The following is a 20,463-nucleotide window of genomic DNA, read 5'->3' as shown; positions in this document are numbered from 1 at the left end:
GTGCTGATGTCAGCACAAAATCACCCAGGCAGCCACGCCCACAAAATATGGATTTGGACAAGGACAAGGTACACAGGAAGGTGAAGAGAAAGCAGGCACAGTACTTGAAGCAAGAGCCTAAGACAGATATAGGATTTCAAGAAGAACCCTCTGTACACTTATTCATTGGTAATGGGGGTCTGAAGAATGGAGTTCCCAGGGAGGTACTAGAACACATGCTAAACCCATTACAATCCGAAGGATATTTGAAACAATTGTACCTTCCATCAGGAAAAGATTATGCATTTGTCACATTTACCAGTACGATAATTGCTAGTCAGTGTCTAGTGTCACTGAATGGTGTGTGCATAGTAGAAGTGTGTAGGAGCAACGAGAGCCTTCTTCAGTCCCTCCCCCCTGCCCTGTTGCATGGACCCCCTGTACATCTCTACATGAGCTATGTCAATAAAATACCATCAAGCATTTTAGGATGTGGAGTGCCTAAACGAACAGAATGCAGCCAGGTCCCTCCAGGACTTATACTGCTGGAAGATTTTGTGTCAATTCAAGAAGAGGATCAGTTGCTGAAATTTTTCTCGTTTGAGAGTGAGACAAAGCAAACATTACAGCCAAACAGAACAACTCATGGGATAGTATCAGCTAATGACGAACCTCAACAAACAGCCATTGTAGTAAAACGTACTGAGGGTGGCTGCTCTCCACCAAAGGCAACTCTGAAACATCGTCAAGTTATGCACTTTGGCTACGAGTTTCTGTATGGAAGTAACCTGGTTGACCCCAACAACCCTCTCCCTGGGCGCCTACCTGCCATCACTCACCCTCTACTGGACAGGATGATGGAGCAAGGACTGATCACACACCACCCAGACCAACTCACTGTCAATAGATACAACCCTGGAGCAGGTATACATATACCGTCGGGTAATTTTCGTGGGGCAAAATAGGCGTGGTTTTTGTGGTTGACGGTCTGACCACGAATATTTACCCACGAATGAATCGACCTTGCCTACCTTTACCTGCAGTGCAAGCAAGCTGCAACCACGAAAATATTATCCACGAAATGACTAAATATTGCTCGACCACAAATAGTTTGCCCCCCGAAAATTACCCGCTATACTGTATATTACGTGCAGTAATGGAAAATCTGCTTCTTCTATCTATGATCAAATCTACTCTCTTGTCTTTCTCCTAAAGGTATTCCCTCACATGTGGACACCCACTCAGTTTTTCAAGGTCCAATAATTTCACTTAGCCTTGGATCACAGGTAGCAATGTACAATTTTTGTTGCATTACTCAATTCTGTTCGGCATAGTGTAAAAGCTGGAATTGGAACGATATATGGAATGACAAAGATAGTATTAAAAAAGAGAGCTGCTGATGGTGCTCTGTAGCTGTATACTACTGGTGTAGTATGACTAATACTTGTAAAAGTGGTACAGGAGCCTTTTATAGACACATAGTTAAAAAGTGGACTACCGTACAGCTGGTCATTTTTGTGGGGTAAAAAAACCGTTATTTTCGTGGGTAAACTGACCTCAAATTTTACCCACGAAAACATAGGCGTGGTTTACCATAACGCATACAATGCCAGAGGAGGTCCGACAGGCGCGGTGCAACTCAAGTAATTAGCCTCTGATTACTCTCAGCAAAAACATACGACGTGGGTGGGGAGTGGGCGGATAATTATTGTTCAATCAAAGGCTAATTGCCTGAGCTGCACCCCGCCTGTCATACCTCCTCTGGTACAATGCAGTGCACGTAAGGAATTTTTACTCACGAAAATCACCGCTGTTCAAGTTCAATGAATTTTGACCCAACAAAAGTTACCCACTATACAATTGCTCAGTAGCTATATAGTAATTAAATGTACGTGTTGTTGAAGAGATTAGAAATATAATTCTCAACCATTCACTCAAGCTAGGAAAGCGCAAACTAGGCCATCTTGGTCATTTTGAAGCTTAAACTCTGCTATTCGATTAAACTAGATACTTCGCATGAAATATTGACTTGAATATCATAACATGCTCAATCCGAAAACTCAAGCAAGATAGCATGTAGCTGGCTGTAATCATCACATGACACCCTGTAGGAAAGAGGGTCAACAGCTTGCCACACTGTTGCACAGTGGTAATAAGAAACAGTTTATTGTATAACTATAAATGTGGAATTTTGCTGACTACGCAACCCAATGTGTGTGGAATTCTATGGCAAAGGCTTGGTTATATACACAGTCAACTATTAAACTTACAATGGCAATATGTATTGTGTCCACCAAAAAAGAGAGTTAATGCATGCTCTCTCATTCCATATTCCTTTCCATACTGGATCCATTCCATTCAGTATTCCGACCTTTACACTATGCCATTCTGTTCCCCTCAAACACCAATAACTATCGATCATTATACCACAAAGTCTGTACCAATCATTACATGTCTCTCCACGTACAAACCAGTTAATTTAGACACACGCAGAAACTAGCATTAATTTAAAAACACTGGGTTGTGTAAATTAGTGTATGAGACAGGCATTGATTGCTGCACGCATTCAGATTCATGACTGCATCTTCACTGCGTTTACATGTAACGTCGTTGAGCAGGTTGTGATGGAATTCAAACACCCTACTGATGGTAAGAAGGTTCCCCTGCTTCTCCCACCCAGAAGCTTGCTTGTGATGAATGGTGAAGCCAGGTACCTGTGGGGCCATGGGTGAGTCATGTAATGTACATTATACCATTGGGAAGGTATTTCCTGTTTGGTTTGTGTGTCTGTATCTGAGCTAACTGGTATTGGTGGAGCGCTGGTTTCACAGCTCTCATAACATCCTTTGTTCTATGTGATCTCATTTGCTATGGGATATATGTATTTTAATTGTTATTGAGCTACTAAACTGGTAATGATGAAGCGCTGGTTTCACAGCTCTTATAACGTTTTTTGCTAAATCCTTTGTTCTATGTGATCTTGTTTATGTCTGGTAATGATGAAGCGCTGGTTTCACAGCTCTTATAACGTTTTTGCTAAATCCTTTGTTGTATGTGATCTCATTTGCATTTAAACCTTATTGTTTATGTCTGGTAATGATGGAGCAGTGGTTTCACAGCGCTCATAATGATGTATGCTGATCCTTTGTTGTATGTGATCTCATTTGCATTTAAACCTTATTGTTTATGTCTGGTAATGATGAAGGGCTGGTTTCACAGCGCTCATAATGATTTATGCTGATCCTTTGTTCTATGTGATCTCATGGTTTCTATGGGATAATTTGTATAGAGTGGTGTGTAATCATTAATTCCCAGAACTGCTCCACATTCTTTCCTAGAATCCCAGCCAGAACCTGTGATGAGGTTTTCCTAGAATTGCTAGGATACTGGGAGACTCCCTCAAAGATCGGACCACAAGCCAGTAATGTCCTTCCCAGAAGTACAAGAACATCGCTCACCTTTAGGAAAATAAGGCCCCAACCATCTATATGCACTTGCGGTGAGAACATATCCCATAAATTAATAAGATAAGTGGTGGGCGCTTCATATGCAGGTGTGAGTGTGTGGGAGCTGTGATCATGCATAATTGTGTGTAACTATGTGAATCTCCTCAGATTATCCCCTTCAATGTGACTCTCAAAACTCAAGTGTGTAGCAAAAGGTTGGGCAGCGTAAAGCACTGATCACTCTCGTGGTCTACCAAATTATACTCTGTATAGACTGTCTGTAGATCTACATCACCCAGTACATTTTATGTGTTTATGCCATAAAATAATTATTATCATATATGCTCAGATAATAGATCACTGGCCACCAGCCAGCATCCTTGACCTCCTCCCCATACTATAGCCTCGGTTCCCAGGCCGAGTTGCCTCGCTATAGGCTAGTTAATTGGCAACCTTAGAGACAACTCTACCTAGGACGAGGTTATATATACACATGCTTGGTATAGCTCTTTATCCAGGTGTGCTCATTATCTTAATACAATAGTGGTTAAACTTGCTCCTTTGTTGGGCACACAAACACAATCCACAAGACATCTGTGGGGCTATCTGTTTATCATAATTATGATAGTCCTTTGTAGGAAACCTCAAACCTAATTCATTTCACATCTGATATACCATAATTTTATAGTATGAAATTTTCAATTTTTGAGGCACTGGCGCTTATATTTTGTGGAATGGCCTCTAAAAGCATTTCATTGCACATTTCGTTGCACAATATTCGCAGAATGACTGCTTACCGGAAGCCACACCTTGCACGTTATAGCAGATAAAGAACAATTTTTGTGGACTTAATTTTCGTGTAGGATTGCTAACCCACGAAATCTGCGAAAATTAAGCCCCTAGAAAATGTGCACTATACGGTATGCGTGTATAACCTGTAATGAACTCTTGATAGCAAAGAGAATGAGGGTGATGGTGACTGTAAGAGAGTCACTCTTGGTATAGCCAAGTGTGCATTATCCACCACACACACTTGTGTGCATTAATAACCCTTGGTAGCTCTTGCATGGTCCATGAATGTGAATTATTACCTTTTCTTTGATGCAATAGTGCAAATTCCTTCTTTGTGTACACGAACACAACTGAACAAGACATCTGTATACAGGTTGTACTGGGCTACCTGTTTATAGATCTATATAATTATCCATTTGTAAGAAAAACCTCAAAACTTTACATTGTATTTCACAGGGTAACAGATAAACTCATGAATAGAATTCTAAAAATCTGATAGCTATATATAATTTTATAGAGGAACAGACAAATCAAAGTGGGTGATGGCGACTGTAAGAGAGAGTTGAGTGATTGTGATAGTTCAACATAGGGGTTGGAGGAAGACCTGTATTAGGGACAGGAGTAGTATCAACTACAGAATAGTGGTTTGAGAACTGCGGCAATGTCAGAGACATTTCTCGCATTTGTCCTCCAGTGACCCAGGCCTGGCCTTGTGTTGGGGGTCGCTTGTGGGAAGTGATCGTCTCCAGGCCAGGATGGACTCTGGGTAGGCAGGCTTCATTTTGTTGTGGGGAGTTGTGAGTTTGCTGTGCTTGAGACCACGGTGTCGAGTTAGGTAAACCAGCCGGCAAAGAGTGTTTTCGTTGATATTGGTAAGAGGTTCCATTTTGTGGGAAAAACGGGCGAGCTTGAGTAGGGGATTTTAATAGTTGTTGATTTGAAAAAGCAGAAAAGTTGCCACGAGGGGTGGTTGGTGTGCACGGAGGCTGTGTGATCATTGTTGTGTGTTCAGGTGCAGTCACAGAGTAGTGTCCTGGATGGTCAGGGTAGCCAGGAGTAGAAGTACGAGGTGTCGACAAAAGCGCGGGACTCATCAATTCTGAGCTATCCAAATGGGGAGAAATTCCAGACAAAGCCACAGGTCGTGGATTCTTATGCATTTCTAGAGAGTGAGGTCGAGCAAGTGGCCTGTTCTCTAGAGTTCCATCAGGTAGCGATACCCTTCTTGGAACTGGTGTCACTGGATACTTGAATTGTGGCTGCATTAAATAGTTTGTTTGCGATACGGGTGGTCCTCCATTGATGGGCTGGGCTCCAGGAGGGTAGTAGGGGGGAGGTGACGTCATTCGTCGAGCTCTTTGAGAAGTTATGTTCATTTGTTGCTGAGTTGTTGAGATTGTGGCTTGTCTTTCTTTGGCTAGCTGTTCTTTTGTGACCATCTCCATAATTTTTGTGAATTCATCTAAGTCTTGTACCAAATCTCCTTTCACAGTTAATTTGCTGTTACTCTCTGCCCCCGAGCGTGAAAGTGCATTGGGATTGGGAGGTGAGGGAGTAGCTCTTGCACTAGTACTTTTAGTTCTGTGCGCATTCGTCTTGTTTCTACTGAGTGTTGGTGTTGTGGCTGGTGATGGTGTTGTTAGTATGTCATCTCCTTCCTCTAGTGGCTTGATATGGGGTGTACTGATTACTCCAGATATACAGTCCTCAGCAGACAGGCTCAGATCATCCCCAGCATCGTCAGAGTAGCTTGAGGATAGAGGAGTGACAGATGTTGAGATGGAGTATCTTCTCCGTTTTGTTCTGGGGGGACCAGTGTTGTTCTTTCCTCTTGGAATCAGAGTAGTCGGTTTTGTTGGTCGATTTTCTATTGGTGATGCACAATGATGTGGTGTGGCTTCTTCAGTGCCAGGTTCAGTTTTTACTAATACTCTATTTTCAAGGCCGCTGTGATTATAAGTTTTTCCAGTTAGTCGTTCACCGTTCATATTGTATAACATTGCAGTGTTGTAGTCAGTGGAACAGTTTAAGTTCGGCTTGGTGTCAGTGGAGCAATCATGTGGTTTATGTGGACAGATTGGATTGGTCAGTGGACTCAGAGGAGAATGTTTGAAGGGATGAGTATCCTGCAAAGAAAGAGACAGCATGATTATTTTGTGTTTAGCTATTACAACATACTTGTAGCACAGCAATTTATACTACAAGTAACATACGCTTGCATGGGCCACTAATTTTTTACAATGATACCTGTGGCATGTACAAAAGGAAATATGATATTATGGAGGCAGCTGCCAAAGTGATAAACACATGCGCAAGTAAAGGATGCAGAAGGGCAAAGCCACATCAAAGACTCTGACAATTTTCTCACAGAACCTATGATGTATTGTACCTATGATGTCCATGGTAGCAAGTTCTGACCTCACATTCAATCACCACAACTAATGTAGGATTAAAATATGCCCTTGAACTATCCCAACACGCTAGAATGAGATCATCCCACTAGGGTAAAGCAGCTCACCTCACTAGATGATGAGGCAGTGGTGCAGGGGCACCCATACATAGTACGTAACAACAAGAGGCCCATGAAGCAGAAAACCAAAAAGCCGTAAAAGTAAGTTTGGGTTATGTAATCAACTCCGTCACATAACGGGAAGAAAATGTTATACTATTGTAAAACAGATTTACAATAGTATAGGCTAAATAAATGAGAGGTTGTCATAATTATAAGGAGGAAAATCAATAACACCCCACCTGCCTACACAAACTAGTCGGTGTAAAATGTGCGTAAATGTGCACGCAGTCATGGTAGTTATGTTATTAGCACTTACATTGCATACAATGAGCAATCTGGGTTTAAAATGCTGTGTAGGTGTAGTGAAAAATCTCACGAAAGTGAGAACACATGCAATCTACTAAAAGCACTTAAGTGCAAACCGTCATACATGGAAACAGAAACTTTTATTACGCTACATTGTACAGTTGCATACAATTTCTCAAGAGGCTGTAGTGCCCACCCTATTAGTTAAATATCCGTAATCCAGACCAAACATCAGTAACAGTTGGGTTGCCAATTACTCTACCAGGGTAGCCCAAGCAAATAAACATGCAAGCACACAATCCACATTCAAACAACAAAAGATACTGCATCCCTAAGTCAGATCCCCAACTCATGTAAGAAGGTAATAGAGGGAGAGGGTCATACACAGTATTCGGGCTAAATCAGAGATGGGCTAAATCAGAGATGACAAGATTGCAGCGGACTACAATGTAGTACTAGACAAAATTATGACCTCACTACGGCTATGGCCATTTCCCAGAATTTTAGGTAGGCTATTTCCAAGAAATCCGCCTACCTAAAACAATTGGAGGTCTGTTTCTATAGAGACTAGCAGGTAAGGTCAGATCAAAGGTTCGTGCAGCAAAGAGCTATACAATCAACAATAACTGATGTGGTAATTACACGCAGCAGCTTACCAGTACTAGATATCGCACTCTTATCCAGGGAAACTACGCCAACACAGGTACAGTTAAGAGGACACTCTTACAAGTTTGACAATAGCTGTTAACTAAAATAGAACCTGACTGACATGTACTGTTATACGATACTTATCATACTATGACATCATTTGAAATTGTTGAAAAAGGGAAGCTCACCATTGGTTCAGGTTTTGTCCCACAAGTGGTCTCCTGGTCAGTTTGTGAGTGTTTCTCTGGTTCTTTGGTAGTGGAATGAGTGTGTTTGGTTGTGGTTGGTGGGCAGTCAATCTTCTCTAGAAACTTGCCAGTCCGGATAGCTTCCACTTGTAACTCATAGCTAAGACCAATTTTTCTCCTCTCTGCACAGGCCCTGTGGTGAGTACGGAAGATGAAGAGAGAACGATTCAGTGTATTGCCGTTCAATAAGATTGAATGGGGCAGTGTGGGTGTCTGGTGAAATCCTGACACATGATGTTGATGTCGAGATAGGAGATGTTCTGGGCTCAGTAGGTACTCGGTCTTTGCTATAACTGGCATAGTGAACTGCTTTTCAAGACTGTGTAGACTATATAATTTAATATACTTACTTGAAACTATAATAACAGCACAAAAAGTAATTATGCACTTTGACCTTTGATGGTTGTGCTGAGTAAGCATGCAACTATTGAACTTTGAGGTTTGGCAAGACAGCTGCAACACTTTATCCCATGTCAATAATTATGTACATGTGCTGCATGCATAGTGCATGTCCATTCTACATAATTCTAGCGAATCGAAGGAATCAGTAATGATTATTTGTATTTATAATTTAGAGCTGCACAAGCAACAAAAATCAATAGACTCGATGATTTAAGAATGGGAACAGTATACATACATACATACAGGACTCCCCTGTTACAGCAACTGAAAAACATAAAAGACACACAAAAATAAGTGCACATAAACACTTTATAGACCTGAGTCATGGTTGAATGTTTATTACCCATACTGTCTAGTAACTATTATATCTGATATTCCGTAAGACTTTCTCACTCCAGGTAGCAACATGGCTCACAGGGCTGCAGGAAAAAAGAGAATGCAATTATCACACGATATGCATACCACAAACTAAACAACTGCTGGGGTGTTGCAAATTATTTTGATGTCAAACAAGTTTAAATGATTTTCTGTGATCTACGTGCCAGAGCAATTAAGTTGTTGATAACAGGTCTTGTAAATTAAAACGACACTCGATCATGCATGCACATACGTAATGCCCTGAGGCATAGTCATGTGGCCACGCACGTACCTGTGGTGGCTCATTCTCTGACTAGCTGTGTGGTCATGCTTCGAGAAGTAATCTGAAATCAAAGAAAGAGAATAAACACTTCAAAGTTCTGTAACAATGGCAGCAACAATAAAAGACGATCAGGCATAGAATAATTATAATACCTCATTGAATGACAGCTATTTAGTTTCTCGTGATCAGCTATTGTAGCAACACGATCTTAAAAAGGGAAAGTTAGGGTAGCCAAAATAGGAGCAACTGAAATCAGGTAAGCCAAATACTGCCCAATCAAAGAATAATGAAACTACTCGATATGGATATTCAAGGCTCGTAGTTGTCTAGACTAGTGCTCTCACACCCAGAATACACAAAGTATGAGTGGGTGTTTACTACTGTACAAGAGCGCCGTGTAACAAGCCAGTGATGAGACATCGTGTTTGTATTGCCAACAGTGCAGCCTCACAGAGACTATACACATGAAACGGATATACATCACAATCAGTCTTTGTGTATTATACAGCTTAAATCATGTTATTGTAGCAGGAAATCATGACCTACAAAGAGTGGGAGGGGGGTAATTGGACTATATACTTCCAGTTACAGAAGTCAAAACTATACTATTACATGTGTTAGGAAATAGGGTCTGTAAATTTGTTGTGTTTCTAAATAACACACTCTGATTACATACATTATTTAAGAAGCTGGTGGTCATTCTCCAGTTGTGCTAAAAACTGGCCACTCGATCGATCATTGAGCAACTATTAATTATCTCAGTAAACTCACTGATCATGTTTTTGAATGTATGCATGGCCACATTCACAAAAGGCACATGTATAGTTAGTTATTACAGTACATATGTAGGCAATGAACACACACCTCTGTACTGGCTCATGAGCGATTCGCTGGTCTTCCACAACTCCACGCTGTTACTGACATAGCCAGATATAGTGAGGTGCTCAGTGGCCTTGTTCACAATGTGTTTGGGTACGGTGGCTGAGCCGGAAGGGGAGGGGTCTTGAGTGGCCGTCCACCCCCCACTACCGGTGCTGGTGGTGCTGCCCACACTGGCTGGGGACGGGAGGGGGGAGGAGCTGTTTGGATACGGGGACTTCCCTTGTGTGCCCTGAAAACAATTACAACTTTCAGTGTCAGGAACGTACTGCGTACATGTAGATATGGCTACATCATAATTATATTTACTAGAATATTATTAATTATTAGAATATTATAATAATTATATGTTAGCTAGAACTAGCTAACATGGTGGATTTGAAAGCCCTGTTAAGTGTTTACACAGTACATACCTTAGGTGGAATAAAGTATTCTTGAAGCTCCTGCATGTGTAGTGCATAATGGATAGTATAATTGCAATATTTCCAGCACTAGACATGTAGCCTGGGAAACAACTGACTATACTATTATATGCACCCGTATGGCTAATGGAGTATGGCAACATAACTAATGGATAGTGATTATAATATTTTAAGCACCGAGCTGGAGCTTGGGAAACAACTTAATCAGCATAACTTAATGTATAATATGCCAATAATAAACAACACAACTACAAATGTAATGGATAGGTATTGCATTATTTCAAGCACTAAGCTGTAGCCTAGGAAACAACTTATTATACACATTGAATAATCAGCTTCGAATGAAAACAAGAAGAATTTTAAGGAAGACTATAACCTGAAGTGCTAATGCGCTAACCATAACATATGTGAGTACCTGTTGTATAGTTGAAGCTGCAGGCAATTTTATCAGATACATTCTCCAGAGTAGAACACTTTGACACCTCATACTGCAATTTATTGTGTGCATGGTACATATATAGGGTTGAAGAGGTGCATGTCTCTGTGTGTGCATGTCTCTGTGTGCGCATGTATAGGGTTGAAGAGGTGCATGTCTCTGTGTGTGCTCCCACACATGTAAATGCACAGTGATCGATAATGATGTCGATACATAAAAAAATTATTGCAGATAACTCACCACAAAACAACTAGAGGCTTGCAGTCATTAGCCATGTTTTGACAGTACCTGCGGCCAAAAACAAATAATTATGTGTATAACTAGAGAGAACTACAGTGACCAAAAGTGGGTGGCTGTAAGACTGGTACCGTATTCTCGATCACCATCAATTTTAAGAAAATTATTATAGACACGCATATTACTTCAGAAAATGTGGAGGAGACTGTTAATTAGCTCCTATGGCTTTTGCAAGTGTATGGGTGACCACTTCATTCCCAGGGCACTTAGAGGCTTGGTAATTACCTGGCAACATAGTATTATGGTAGATTGATACTAAGTTACCTAATGCCACATAATTATTATAGAGTGTTGTACTATGTTATAGATGTACATGGGCATGAGGTATCTATGTGTTATAGTGTCCCAATCACGAGGGCTTTGCCCGAGGGATAAGGGACACTATAACCATAGATACCGAATGCACATGTGCTAACTGATTTAGATCCCACTTTTCATTGGCTGCCTCAGGCAAGAAGTGTATCTATAAAAGCAGCAAGCCTTAGCAACAGCTTTATTTTTGAAAATGTCTCGTTTTGACAAGCTAGATGATTTCTGCTTCTCTGCTAAAAAAACCTTTGCATTGGCCTTGCTTCAACATTAGAATGGACAACTAGTGACTCCACCTTGTGCAGGAAGCACTCTGCAACAAATGAGCCCAGCCTCCTCTTTTCTCTGCACTCAAGCCCCACCCCCAGCTCAAGCTTCTCAGTAAACTGTTCTTATATGTACGGCTAGCTAGCAAGGAACAGCTTGCAGCAATGCTACAGTGCACTATCGTTCCCTCCCAAAAAGACACAGGGAGTCTACTGTTTGAAACATGACTGCAGGATAGAAACAGAAGTCAGGAGGACAAAGTTGACAAATACTACAAGTTGAAGACATGCTTTCATGCTTGTGACAATGGACCCAGAACTGTTATAATCATTGGCTCTTAGTGTTCCTCGTAGAGACAAGAAAAGATACTGGTGAACCCTACCATCAACCCAGCAAACGCTATAGAAACTGGTAGTGAAAAAACTGAACAGCCATAGCTAATTATCATGCAGCTAGCTACAGCTTTATTATCATTTCTGTGCATTCAAAAAAATTATACTTGTACTTTATGCCCTCAAGCTTATAATTCCCTGGGAAACTATGAGATTATGGCTCATAATTCCCTGCTAAACACACACAAGTGGGATCTAAAGTACATGTAGATCAATCATACATGTAATTATGATATAATGGTTAATATATTTGTACTGTACATTGTAGAGTCTTAGATATTAATTTTACCTAACTGCAATTATCAAAGGAATGATAAAATATATTTGGCAGCCTAGTACATACAAAAAGCCAATACAGAAAATTGTACAGCCAATATGCATCAAACAATGGACAATGTTAGCTTTGGAGGTAGAAGTTGGCAAGTGGCCAAACTGAACAAAGATTGTACACTGGCATGTAGACCTAAACACGATGATCGCTATTGTTCCTACTAACCACACACACACACTATGAGTGGGGGAATTATTCTCTTTGAACTGCTCAGCTACTTGGTTGCCACCACCATGCATACACAATTAACAGACCCAGAAAATCATGAGCAGCTCACTTTATCATTGCAACAGTCTCGCTGTAAGTTCTGAAGGCGCTAGTCTTCTTAGCACCCGTGTTTGAGGACTCACTTTGTTGCTATAGAATGAACGAAATTTGTATAATTCTCTGCATGAGCATGTCGATCCAGTATGTATAAAACAGTATGTACAGATCGAGATAACAGTATTTCAAGCCGTCCTCACCTCTGTGGCATCACCATACTTCATAAACAGGACCACTGACTCCATGTAAGCTTTTGCCTTCTCCACACTGTGTGGCTGCATGCAAAATAATTAATATCACGTACAGAACAATATAGTCATGCTCAGTTAGCCCATCACAATGGGTGGTTGAAGTATAAGCAGCGAAATCTCCAATTACATGCAGCACACATGCAGCACATGTAACAGTACATACTTATAATAATTATAGCCACCCAAAAGGTACCCACCATCTTGTCAGCCTCGTGCTTTTTCCTGCGAGCTTCTGACATGTACTTCTCAGGGTAGTTCTGACTCTCTACGCCATACCGCCCGCCCCTTCCTCGTGACCTTTCACCTCCGTAGTCGCTATGATCGTCTGTCCAGTAGTCATACTCGCCACGGTCCCAGCCACGTCCACTTGAGTGGTGCCGATCATCCGGGGGGTAGCGTCTATCCCGAGAGGACTCGCGCTCCCAACGACTAGCCCCACGGTGAGAGCGTGGACGATCACTTGAACGGTCACGGTGGTAAGAGCGACTGAGGGCACAAAATACCATATGTTATTGTACATGTACTTCCACATTCAAACAGTGTTCTTGCAGGTGTATAACAGTGCAAGTAATTTACATGTACACAATATTGAATTGTTGTCAAGGACTTTAAACGCTTTTATCAGTCACTTAGATGCATACAATATTATAGTCATGTATACGTATATAAACACACGTAATAGTCTAGAAGAGCACACACTATAATTACATGTACAGTACCTGTATTCGTCTCTGTGCCTGCTGCCACTGACACTGGTGTAGCCATCTCTGCTCCGCCCCTCACTTCTCTCCCGTCCTAGGCCACGGGGATCGTCATGGCGATCTGACGACATCGGCTCTGATTCAGGGGGTCTGCTCCTTGTACGACTGTCCGTGGTCTGTCTGAATGGCTCCACCTTAGCCTTTGGCTTGTGCTGATCAGGCACTCTCTTGAGCTCAGCGAGGGCATAGCGGACAACAAAACTCTCCGTGTGCTCCTTGTTAGATGAAGGCACTCCTTGTGTCCCTACGCAACTTTGTCCGGGTCGAGTGATCTGATTGGTTGAAGTGGACACCGTTGATTGCATAGAAAAGACGGACTGATCCTCTGTTTCAGAAGATACTTCCCCCTCTTCCGAGTGGTACTCTGAACTTGTGATGCTAATCGTTCTCTTGGCCAAGGGTCGGGTATCTTGAGTCTGGAAAGCCGTAGCAGCCTCTTTGATTGTCAATTTGGGGGCCTTCCTAGCTGTTCTCTGGGAAGACGAGTTCTTTCTCTTAAGTTGAGTAGTGACAGCCGGCATATCAATACCAGGGGCCGGTACAGGTGTGGGACTAACTACAGTAGATGTGATATCAACTGTGATGGGAATAGAAGTGACAGCGGAAGGTTGCAGAGATTCAGAGCCAACTGCTTGGTAGCTTGTGTGTGAAGTGATTGATTGACCTGTGCTGTTTGACGGTGCTTCAATGTTACTTAATCCAGTTAGGAAATCTGTGCCTTCCAAAAATCCCCCGGAGCTGTTGAACGGCATCAACCCATCCTCACAGCCTCGAGACAAGTTTAGATTGGTTCTATGGTTAGATTGAGTTATAACTTTGTTCGGTTGGACAACAGACTCCTCTTCAGAATCACTAGACTCGGAATCGGACTCAGAGCCTGAATCGGAACTGGAACCAGAACTGCTATCGCTATCACTGACATTAAAGTCCATAGCAACATCAGTAGCCTCCAATCCACCTCTAGATTGTTCAGAATTTATAGGTTTAAATCCAGCGTTACCCTGAAGGTTAAATCCAGTGGTCGTCTGAGGGTTTAATTCCGTGCTCATCTGAGGGATAAATCCAATGCTCGTCTGAGGGTTAAATCCTGTGCTAGTTTGAGGGTTAAACCCTGTGCTTGTCTGAGGGAAGTGCATAAAAGTCTTGCTCTGGGCAGGAGAGAGGTTAGCAGATTCATCAAGTGCTAGCGGTGATATGATCTGCTGTGATATCCTTCGAGGAGGGGTCGTCTTGATAGGCGTGATAGTGGTAGTAGGTACGGACATCTGGTTGGAGAGCTGTGGGATACCACATGTGTTACTAACAGGGCAATGCAAAGTTCATACAAGCCACAGCAGAGCTATGATTGATAATTGGTTAACAATCCTACAGGAAAGTGAGCAATTATTGAATTTGGTAAGGGATCATCTTAGAAACATCTCACATTCTAACTAACACTCACCAAAAGGTCCAAATCATCTTCCTCGGTTTCACCGTCACTGCTAGAATCAGATGATGAATCATCACTTGAGCTGCTACTACTACTTGACCTCACCCGCTGATGGGGGGGTGGGGCCATATGTAAGTGGGTGTGATCAGTCTCTGTTGCCATATTGTTTTCTAGTGTGGAGATAGCTGTCGCCAAAGCTTCCTGGGAGTTTACAGTGATACAACATCAATGTCGTGTTATGTTGTACAACATTCCCTTAGATTCCCCTTGCAGTTTAGTCCACTAGCACACGTATTGTGTGCACTAAAATGTGCAAATTGTCGAAGACAATAAAATGGGCATGCAATGAAAAGAGACTAGCATGCAAACCCATTGCATGAACAGGCGTATGCACGCACATACTACATACACTAACACAACAGTATAGCCTGTGAGTATACATGCACTAGTTTCGTGAGTAACTTACCCTGCTTTTGGAGTCTTGTAATCCCTCTTCGCTGCTAGAGCTGCACGGTCGGCTGTGGTAATGTGAGGTCATTGTTATGCAACAGCAAACACCGAAAACAACTAGTGACCAGTCCAAACAAAAGCATGAGTCATAGCGTACGTTGCAACATTTGGTTCACCTTTTGGTTTCAACAAAATGTCTGATCTCAGTAACTGTAGGTAGCTTTGGGACAGCAGGAGGGAATATGAAGGGGCGGGCTTTGACTGGAGTGGGGAGTGGGGTGACCAAGGTGGATGGGAGAGGATTCATCAGCTCCTACGATGTGTGTGTGTGTGTGTGTGTGTGTGTGTGGTGTGCTATGTGTGAGTGCGTGTGTGCGTGTGTGTGTTTGCGTGTGAGGTATACATGTACATGTCATACATATGTAACACAATATTATTCGGTTCAGCATACCTTGAGCATGGTGGATACACTCTCAGCATCCATTGTTGTATCCTGCATAGAAGGCACAGGTGCACATCCTATGACTAACAAGTAAACAATGTACAATGCTAGCACATGCATTACAGACAACTGACTAGCTGTCTCGTTGCCAAACATGTACATATAGCAATTTACCTCACTGACACTGACAGGTGTATCGGCCACAAGTTGAAGCTCAAGAGGTCTCTTCTGTTTTGGCAGTTGGACTCTCAGTGAGGTGGTGGGAGCAGACTCAGCAATCACATGACCATCAAGTGACTCAGCAACCACAGGTGCCACAACTGAAGATTCCTTCTTCACCTTCTTTTTCTTTTTCTTCTTTGCTGCCTTACTAGCCACGTCAGTCGGTTCGATTTTAACCTCAGTCCTACTAGACAGTGGACCAGCACTGGAGACTCTCTTAATGGAAGATGCCGCCGTGTTGTAAGTCGACAGAGGGCTGGAGGACATTTGTAGTACAGTCGATGGAACGTTATTGAGATGCTTTTTGGGTTTGTGGGAGGAGATTGTCGAAGTGTGGAGCTCAGATGTAGGAAGGTCAGATGAAGTATGAAGTTGTGAGCTTGAATGTGACTTTTTGACCTTGGGTTTACTGCGAATAGATGTTTTGCTTGGGGAGGTCTTCTTCTGAGAAGCTTTGTGCGGCTTAATAGCAGCTTTATTGGGCTTCTTAACGAGAAGTGTGTTGGTTTGTAATATAGGTTTGTCCTCAGTCTTGACCACCTTCCCTTTGCCAGTGCTCCCCGTACTAGTCCTAGAATCAGGTTTGGGAAGCTTGGAGCTTGCCCTGCTGCCTTTTTCTCGCTTCAGGGAGGGTACTGACTGCCCAGTAGGGGGCTCGGCCACCTGGTGTCTTGACGAGGCAGCCCCTGTACTTGAACTGGTTAACGAGGAGGCAGTACTGATAGAGTTGAAAGGATTGGATTGTTTGCTAAGAGCGAGTGGTGTGCTGGGGTTGGAATCAGCCACACCCAAACATCGTTGCTGGGCTTCCCAGTTTGAAGGGAAGTTTCTGTAGCTGCCAAGGATCTCCTACAATACAATACAAAAGATACTCAACGGCAAAGCAGTAAGACCAAACCCAGATAATTTATTACAGTCTATATACATACATGCATGTAAGCTGCTAACAGACTGAGTTGAACTGAGCAGCTGAAATATATAATTATACAGTTGTATCAGTTTAGAAGTAAAAAGATTCAGTGTCCGTTAGGACAAGCAGGGCAATACCAATAGCTGGATCAGTAAACTGAACGTATTATCACAGAACTAACCAACTAAAGTACAAATGTTCATAAAGCGAGTGTTTACCTGTATCCTGTCGTCACCACCCCTTTTCTCAATGGGCTTCCCAAAGAGAGGCTCTCGTGGTGGTTTACTGTTTGAGTTCCCAGCCTGTATGTGGCACTATATGACTATATATATACACACAAAGGTGTTTGCATGCTGACAAACAAGTGGGTGGACTAGTCTATACACAAAGGTGCAACAAGAACTCCTACAAGCATCGGTGGGTTAACAGGAAGTGCATAATAATTATGGCTATAAGAATGTCAAAAGTGCCACAACAATCGGTGAGGGTGTATTATGGCTTCAAAGTAGGATGAGTGTCTATTTTGCTATGTAATATCTGGGTTAAAGTTCAAAGGACACATACCCTATTATACCTGCATGTTTCTTCTCTTTTGTTGTTCCAGTTCCTTTGATCTGAATGTTGTGCAGAAGTAAATTTGACTACACATGCATACATAGCACGTGTGTATACAAATTAAAGCAATTGTGACACTTAATTATTATGATCAACAGTTTAATTGCTAAAGTAGCAGTTCCCGAAGACCTCTCAACAATTTCTCAGCACCTGCTGGGTTGTTATCAAAACATAAGAGCACACCACAAACACCTGGGACTAGTTCACTATACACTGCTATTGTGGGGAAAAAAAACAATGTTACATAAATGTACAAGCCCACAACTACACATTTGCGAACAATAGTTCATAAGTAGTCAACATGCTGTAGCCTCTTTACACTGTCAAGTACTAATTATACAGTCATGCACTCGTATCATGATCAGCTGATTCTGATTATTGGAAAAATGGAATTATTAACTGGAAATTAATACAGTTAACTATTAAACTTGGACAACAAGCTGAAACTACACGTATAGATAGGTAGCTAGGTGACCAAGGAAACGTAGCAATCTAAATCCCACAGGAACTGACTATTTGGCTATGACAGCTGGTCAATCAAATCACCATAAGCACCATTAGATAGAAAAGAGCTAAACAACATTGTTTATTTAAAGCAGTGTGCATGCAATACACACTCAAAAAACCATGCATTAACATGCATTTCTATCAGCTTATATCAGAGGTTAGTGCAGTGTTTAATTTGCTCTATGGTGGCTACAGAGTGTGAATAACTACACACATTAAAAGTCACATTTGTGACAAGTCTCAACAATAGTCAAGCATGCCTAGTCTTTAGTGGAAACACACTTGACGAGGAGATCATCAGAGGATGACAACAATTAAGGCAAGCTATAATCACACTATGGCACAGCTGCATGCACTGTATCCCATGGCTACCTGCTATGTGAACACTGTAGCATTGGGTATCAACAAAGAGGGGAGAGTTCTTATTAAAGCAGATGGTTGGTTTTACAAAGAATCTCAGCCAGCACGCGATACAGCCCCATTAGTGAGCTTGAATGGCTTACAAGTACAAACTCCCACATAATACAGTGAATTCAGCCCACTAGGAGAATAGCTGTAGACAGTGTAACTCTATACAGGGTTGGAATACAAATGCACCACAACTATTACAGACAGAACTAAGTGTCACTATATAGCTGCAACAATGAAACACAATCTCTATCGTATACATAATTATAACAGCTGTGTGCTTGGTTGTATTACGAATGTTGAAACTCTTTTCAGCTTCTGTTAGTTCCCCTGTTTGTCTAGTGGGGGAGGCCTCCAACCAAAACAAACAGAGGAAGTGAAACTTTCCACAAATGAATATATAGTGTAGCTACTACTTTGTATGTATAACAATACAATTAAGCTACCAGAGAGCTTTTCTTAGAAAAGAGCACTTTTAAATTAGCCAAAAAATGTGCATTAAAAAAATAATTCAAGTAAGGGCAAAATCACTACAGCCACTTCAGAGTGAGTACATGGATTACTAACCACATGTACATGCAGTGAATATAAACTTTCCTTATATTCAAAGAAGCAGCACAATTTGTAAGTACCATGTATGTGTCTTCTATCCTGGAGGATCTCTAGCTATTCAAGTGCCTTTAGCACGAGGGACAAGCAATTGGTTCAATGTGTTACAGCTCACAGAGAGTTTATACAAGTGTCACAAAGGATATCAAAGAGAGAGACAAGGGAAATGGAGCAACCCTGAACTGTTGTCCTGCTTGCAACGCTGCAAACCATAAACTGCAGGCATACTAGCAATATTAATTAAGATGGTACTAAGTAAGTACTAAAGCAGGAAAAAGCAAATACCAACAAGTAAGTAACATTTTTGGGAAGTATTTTTTGGGAAGAATTCTCACTTCAATTCTACTTCTGAGTCAGTACATGTACGTACTGTACATTGCTCTCATAATTATTATTATATAGAAGACCAGAATTGCCATATAAGGTCAATAAGCTCCCACTAAAGCGAGAGAAGGCTAATGTCATTGAGACAATGAATGCAACAGGTTTTAAAGTGTTGGACAGACCAGCTAGGAACTAATGATGCCTACAAGAGTCTATAATTATTGTGTTTCTTTGGAAACTGACACATGTTAATGACCCGTAACTACCACTTTCCGAGACAGTTAGTTATGGAACCATTAATTTTCACTTGTTGATCATATCTCACCACACATGAGAATGAAGTGCCCACATATGCATAATCACATATACACAGACTACAGAATGTGTTTTAAAGCCATGAAAGAAACTTAAGAGGTTTCACAAATACACCACCCACCATCGCCCAACAAACAACCAAATAGACTGGAGAAGATGACAGAAAGATAAAACATTCCACAAGATAATATGATTATAGTCTCAACTGGTATTGGTTGCATCGGCAATGCTATTGCCGATGCAAATCCCAACTGTAAAAATAAGTATAACACCATCGACATCATCTATAACTATCACTTAAGTTTACATACATGGATCATTTGGTATGACAAAACTGTTAATACAGTCATGTTATTGTACTTTTAAGAATTACTCACCTCTTTCTGTGATCAGACTCCATGCTACAGCTCTAGCACTACAATTAACGACCAATCGGGATCTGTAGCTAGTCAGCAGACAATCACAATACACACGCTATCCGAATTGAGAGCTCCGGTTTACTTGATCAGTGAATCATTAGTCCTAGAGATGGATGGTAGAAGCTAGCTATTCCAACACTTACAGCAGATAGACACGATCATACCCATCAAGGAACTACTAGTAGGAGATTCTTGACGGGCCTTGAAGAAGGTGGCAGTCAAAATGAGTAA

At 41.6% G+C, this 20,463-nt stretch overlaps 3 protein-coding genes across 4 annotated transcripts; 1 reads left to right on the top strand and 2 right to left on the bottom strand.

Annotated features, from left to right (window-relative positions):
* The first annotated feature begins 8 nt into the window (after positions 1-8).
* LOC135350060 (alkylated DNA repair protein alkB homolog 8-like) lies at positions 9-3,778 on the top strand. Of its 2 annotated transcripts, none has more exons than XR_010399072.1 (5): positions 9-903; positions 1,195-1,265; positions 2,598-2,707; positions 3,295-3,478; positions 3,594-3,778. XR_010399072.1 is itself a non-coding variant. In XM_064548763.1 (5 exons), exons 1-5 carry the CDS (start codon positions 48-50, stop codon positions 3,632-3,634), a joined length of 1,239 nt encoding a protein of 412 aa, XP_064404833.1. In that variant the 5' UTR covers positions 10-47; the 3' UTR covers positions 3,635-3,778. The 2 variants fall into 2 exon arrangements, 1 of the variants encoding a protein (XP_064404833.1); XM_064548763.1 differs by having other exon boundaries at positions 10-903; positions 3,318-3,478.
* Positions 3,779-4,632: 854 nt separating this feature from the next.
* LOC135350044 (mucin-2-like) lies at positions 4,633-8,347 on the bottom strand. The gene is made up of 2 exons (XM_064548741.1): positions 7,872-8,347; positions 4,633-6,343 (listed from the first exon to the last, which is right to left on the bottom strand). Exons 1-2 carry the CDS (start codon positions 8,229-8,231, stop codon positions 4,748-4,750), a joined length of 1,956 nt encoding a protein of 651 aa, XP_064404811.1. The 5' UTR covers positions 8,232-8,347; the 3' UTR covers positions 4,633-4,747.
* A 166-nt stretch (positions 8,348-8,513) lies between these two features.
* On the bottom strand, positions 8,514-20,459 carry LOC135350035 (AF4/FMR2 family member 4-like). Its single transcript, XM_064548728.1, has 18 exons — positions 20,191-20,459; positions 17,610-17,649; positions 17,254-17,337; positions 16,078-16,974; positions 15,913-15,954; positions 15,638-15,774; positions 15,478-15,529; positions 15,024-15,212; positions 13,541-14,859; positions 13,019-13,307; positions 12,771-12,845; positions 12,584-12,663; positions 10,951-10,998; positions 10,690-10,762; positions 10,266-10,295; positions 9,838-10,084; positions 8,983-9,034; positions 8,514-8,752 (listed from the first exon to the last, which is right to left on the bottom strand). The coding sequence occupies exons 1-18, from the start codon at positions 20,211-20,213 to the stop codon at positions 8,686-8,688; spliced, it is 3,744 nt and encodes a 1,247-aa protein (XP_064404798.1). The 5' UTR covers positions 20,214-20,459; the 3' UTR covers positions 8,514-8,685.
* Positions 20,460-20,463: the final 4 nt, after the last annotated feature.

This window comes from Halichondria panicea, chromosome 16 (genome assembly GCF_963675165.1).
Source record: "Halichondria panicea chromosome 16, odHalPani1.1, whole genome shotgun sequence".
Classification (NCBI taxonomy): domain Eukaryota; kingdom Metazoa; phylum Porifera; class Demospongiae; order Suberitida; family Halichondriidae; genus Halichondria; species Halichondria panicea.
This window is presented reverse-complemented; position numbering and strand designations above follow the sequence as displayed.

Coding starts and splice junctions, on each gene's coding strand:
- LOC135350060 (XM_064548763.1), top strand. CDS start 48: ATGGATTTGGACAAGGACAAGGTACACAGGAAGGTGAAGAGAAAGCAG. Junction 904..1,194: donor TAGATACAACCCTGGAGCAG/GTATACATATAC, acceptor TTTCTCCTAAAG/GTATTCCCTCACATGTGGAC. Junction 2,708..3,317: donor AGGTACCTGTGGGGCCATGG/GTGAGTCATGTA, acceptor ATTCTTTCCTAG/AATCCCAGCCAGAACCTGTG.
- LOC135350044 (XM_064548741.1), bottom strand. CDS start 8,231: ATGCCAGTTATAGCAAAGACCGAGTACCTACTGAGCCCAGAACATCTC. Junction 6,344..7,871: donor GGACAAAACCTGAACCAATG/GTGAGCTTCCCT, acceptor CTTTCTTTGCAG/GATACTCATCCCTTCAAACA.
- LOC135350035 (XM_064548728.1), bottom strand. CDS start 20,213: ATGGAGTCTGATCACAGAAAGAG. Junction 15,775..15,912: donor GTGTATCCACCATGCTCAAG/GTATGCTGAACC, acceptor CACACATCGTAG/GAGCTGATGAATCCTCTCCC. Junction 15,530..15,637: donor CATTTTGTTGAAACCAAAAG/GTGAACCAAATG, acceptor ACATTACCACAG/CCGACCGTGCAGCTCTAGCA.